At 63.7% G+C, this 3,716-nt stretch overlaps 1 protein-coding gene across 1 annotated transcript; it reads left to right on the plus strand.

Moving 5' to 3' along the window:
* Nucleotides 1-428: 428 nt before the first annotated feature.
* On the plus strand, nucleotides 429-3,716 carry PYCR2 (pyrroline-5-carboxylate reductase 2). The gene is made up of 7 exons (XM_047704911.1): nucleotides 429-667; nucleotides 887-957; nucleotides 1,419-1,598; nucleotides 1,710-1,931; nucleotides 2,129-2,221; nucleotides 2,373-2,536; nucleotides 3,016-3,716. Exons 1-7 carry the CDS (start codon nucleotides 601-603, stop codon nucleotides 3,179-3,181), a joined length of 963 nt encoding a protein of 320 aa, XP_047560867.1. The 5' UTR covers nucleotides 429-600; the 3' UTR covers nucleotides 3,182-3,716.

Consider the following 3,716-nt stretch of genomic DNA (forward strand, 5'->3'; position numbering starts at 1 on the left):
CCTCCCGTCCGGCAGGCCAGACACAACACCAGCGGTCTTCGGCCTGGATCCCCGCCCTGGGCCCCACCGGCTTGGGGAGGCCGAACCTGGTCCCCAGCAGGCCCGCGGGGCGGAGACCCGGGCTGCCTCGCACCCGCAAGTGGTTCCCACCGCCAATCCCGTGTGCGCGGGGCGGACACACGGCCGGAGCCCCCGGCTGTGGATTGGTCCGCTCGAGATCCGGGCCGAGGATTGGTCCGCCCGGCGGAGGCTTGGTCTGCCCGAAGATTGGTGCCCCCGGCTGTGGATTGGTCCGCCCGAGTTCCCGGCAGAGGCTTCCTCCCCGCTAGAATTGGTGCCTCCTCTCCAGAGCTCGCGACCACGGATTGGTCCGCCCGGGCTCCCTGCCGCGGACTGGTCGCCCCGGCGGGGTGGGGCGGGGCCCCGTGAGGCCCCGCGGCACCACCTGCCAGGCAGGCAGTGGGGAGGGGTCCCGGGAGTTGGGCCGGAAGCTGCCGGCAGCTCCTTGGGTCTGGCTTCCGGGGCGTGTGGCTCGCTGGGATCTATCTCTGCCGGGCGTTGTGTGTCCCGCGTCGGCTGCCGGGCAGGTTCCCCGCCGCCATGAGCGTGGGCTTCATCGGCGCCGGCCAGCTGGCCTGTGCCCTGGCGCGGGGCTTCACGGCCGCAGGTGGGCGTGCGGGGGCGGGCGGGCCGCAGCAGGGTCCAGGGACGCCCTCCGCCACGCGAGCCTAAACTGCTGAGCGTCTGGTGGGCGGGACTGGGCTCGTGGAGCAGCGGGGGCCGCGAGCCCGCGCGGGGCCTCGGTATGGGTCCGCCCTGCCCTCTCAGGGACAGCGCGGGAGCCGGGGGGCTGCGGTGCCGGGCTGACGAGCCTTGTCTTCCGCAGGCATCCTGTCGGCTCACAAGATCATAGCCAGCTCTCCAGAAATGGACCTGCCCACTGTGTCCTCGCTCAGGGTAGGGCGGTGCAGGGGCGTGGGGAGCAAGGTGGGGGCCCCGAGGTGAGCCGAACCGTGCCGGTCGCCGGCCCGCGCCAACCTCCTCCCAGGAGCGTCCCTGCCCTCCGGGCCGACTCTCCTGGGCGCTCCCATCTCACCTGTTTACAGCCAGGGGAACTTACCCGGCAGAGGGGTGCTCGGGTGCCCAGGACTGGGGGGGGGGTGGTAATGGGAGGGAGCCACGTCCCGCTTGCCTTGGGGAAGCTTGTGCCTGCCCAGCACCTAGCTCACTTGTCCAGTAGCAACTGGAGAAGACTTCGTGCCACGGTGGCGCATAGAGGGCGTAGGTGCAGACCCTGGAGGGACAGGGCAGGGAATTCAAGGCTGCCCCAGGCAGAGTGCATCTGCTCCTGGGGTGGAGGGTGGCCTGGGCCAAGTAAGGCTGCCTGGCTCTCTGAGCTGGGCAGTCTCCTCCTACAGAAGATGGGTGTGAACCTGACCCGAAGCAACAAGGAGACCGTGAGGCACAGTGATGTCCTGTTCCTCGCTGTGAAGCCGCACATTATCCCCTTCATCCTGGACGAGATCGGGGCGGACGTCCAGGCCAGGCACATCGTGGTGTCCTGTGCTGCTGGAGTCACCATCAGCTCTGTGGAAAAGGTGCCCATCTCAGCCCTGGTGCCCCTGTGAGGTGGTGCTTGTTTGAGGGGCTGGGGGGCGCGGGTGGATGGCAAGCCCTGGTGACTCACTTGGGTCCTCTTCTTATCCCAGAAGCTGATGGCCTTCCAGCCGGCCCCCAAGGTGATTCGCTGCATGACCAACACACCGGTGGTGGTGCGGGAGGGCGCCACAGTGTACGCCACAGGCACCCACGCCCTGGTGGAGGATGGGCAGCTCCTGGAGCAGCTCATGAGCAGCGTGGGCTTCTGCACGGAGGTGGAAGAGGACCTGATTGACGCCGTCACGGGGCTCAGTGGCAGTGGACCTGCCTATGTGAGACCCTGCGGGGACCTAGGGCAGTGGGATGGGCTGGCAGGCAGATTGGGGCTGTGGGTGTTGACCACGCTGGGGCAAAGCTAGCTGATGGAGGGGGCCAGCCTCTGGAGCTAGTTCTGGTTGTCGGGGAGAGCAGACTGCAGGGAGCGGCCCTGAGTGTCTGCTGCCCCAGGACTCAGTGAGTGTCTCCACAGGCATTCATGGCTCTGGACGCGTTGGCTGATGGTGGGGTGAAGATGGGCCTGCCTCGGCGCCTGGCGGTGCGCCTGGGGGCGCAGGCCTTGCTGGTCAGTATACTCACCCTGCGTGTTCCAGACTGGGGTGTGGGATGGGGAAGGTCCCTAAGTTGGATAGTGGCTGGGGAAGGGCAGGGGGTTGTGGAGAAGCCTGTCCTAAGGTGCCCAAGCTGTTTTCTCTAATCCTTCCTGCTTCCCGCAGGGGGCCGCCAAGATGCTCCTGGACTCGGAGCAGCACCCAGGTCAGCTCAAGGACAACGTCTGCTCCCCTGGGGGGGCCACCATCCATGCCCTGCACTTCCTAGAGAGTGGTGGCTTCCGCTCCCTGCTCATCAATGCCGTGGAGGCCTCCTGCATCCGCACACGGTGAGTTGCTCCCCCTCCGTGCCCCCGGGCTGGGCCCCGTCCCATGGAGCCTGCCGTCTCTGGTCCCTCGGCAGTGTTGGACTCTGTCCATAAGCAGGGATTATTGGATTCTGTCTCGTTGAGGGTCTTGCAGGCCTTTCTACGTTTAACACTCACCACATTTCCCGTGGGAGTGGGGAGCTTGCATTTACAGAAGAGGAGGTTATGGCCTAGAAAGGATTTCCAGGCTGCTGGTGCATAGTGGAGGCACGGCTGCACGAGTGTGTGACTCCAGACCGGCCAAATTCCGTCCATACTGTGTGTCCTTGTGATATCACCGATAGCATGTGTGGTCACTCACACATAGCTCGGGGGGCGCGTTTGATTTGGGATTCTAATTTTGCGTGGTGTCCAGTCCTCGAGACTTGGGGGTTACATGCACGGGGAAGCCGTATGGAGCTCTGGCTTGTCCTTCAACCCCTCGGGGGCTTTATTGGCAGAGAGCTGCAGTCCATGGCTGACCAAGAGAAGGTCTCTCCTGCTGCCCTCAAGAAGACCCTCCTGGACAGAGTGAAGCTGGAATCCCCCACAGTGTCCACACTGACCCATTCCAGCCCGGGGAAGCTGCTCACAAGAAGCCCGGCCCCTGGGGGCAAGAAGGAGTGAGGTGGCCTTTGCCCTCCTTCCTGGAACCAGAGCCCAGAGGAGGACCGTGCAGTGGGAGGGCAGGTCCGGCAGTTTTCAGGTCCTTATGGTAAAACCTCCTTAAATCTGTTCAGACCTGGCTCTGCTAGTTTCCCTTCTTGTCCACGTCAGAAGATGCTCCCGGGGTGGGTGACGGTGGTGGCCGGAGGCAGGCCTGCGCATCTGTTGCTGGAGAGAGAGGCTGCGACTCCAGTCAGAGCCCCGCTGGCTGCAAGGTCTGGAGACCTTCAGCTGGGGTCCTCCGTCCGGAGCTCGAGTCAGGGTCTGCTTGACGCCTGGTGAGGGCGGAGAGAGGTACGGAACGTGACAAGGGCTTTTCTCTCTGGCTTATAAATGCAAAAGAAGCAGGCAACTTAGAATTGTTACACTTAATCAGAAAAGCACGAAATTAGACCATGCTTCTGTTTAACTCTTACTTCCCTAGGTGTCCTGTTGGAAAAGCGTTCTCAGCGCTGTTAAGTTTAGCTGCTTCAATAAAAAGTTTTATTTTTTATTA

This window comes from Lutra lutra, chromosome 15, assembly GCF_902655055.1.
Source record: "Lutra lutra chromosome 15, mLutLut1.2, whole genome shotgun sequence".
Classification (NCBI taxonomy): Eukaryota; Metazoa; Chordata; class Mammalia; order Carnivora; family Mustelidae; genus Lutra; species Lutra lutra.

Bases quoted from the DNA above. Each gene is read 5' to 3' on its own strand.
- PYCR2 (XM_047704911.1), top strand. From the start codon at position 601: ATGAGCGTGGGCTTCATCGGCGCCGGCCAGCTGGCCTGTGCCCTGGCG. The intron at 1,932-2,128 runs GTGAGACCCTGC...GTGTCTCCACAG, and splicing joins GTGGCAGTGGACCTGCCTAT to GCATTCATGGCTCTGGACGC. The intron at 2,222-2,372 runs GTCAGTATACTC...TGCTTCCCGCAG, and splicing joins TGGGGGCGCAGGCCTTGCTG to GGGGCCGCCAAGATGCTCCT.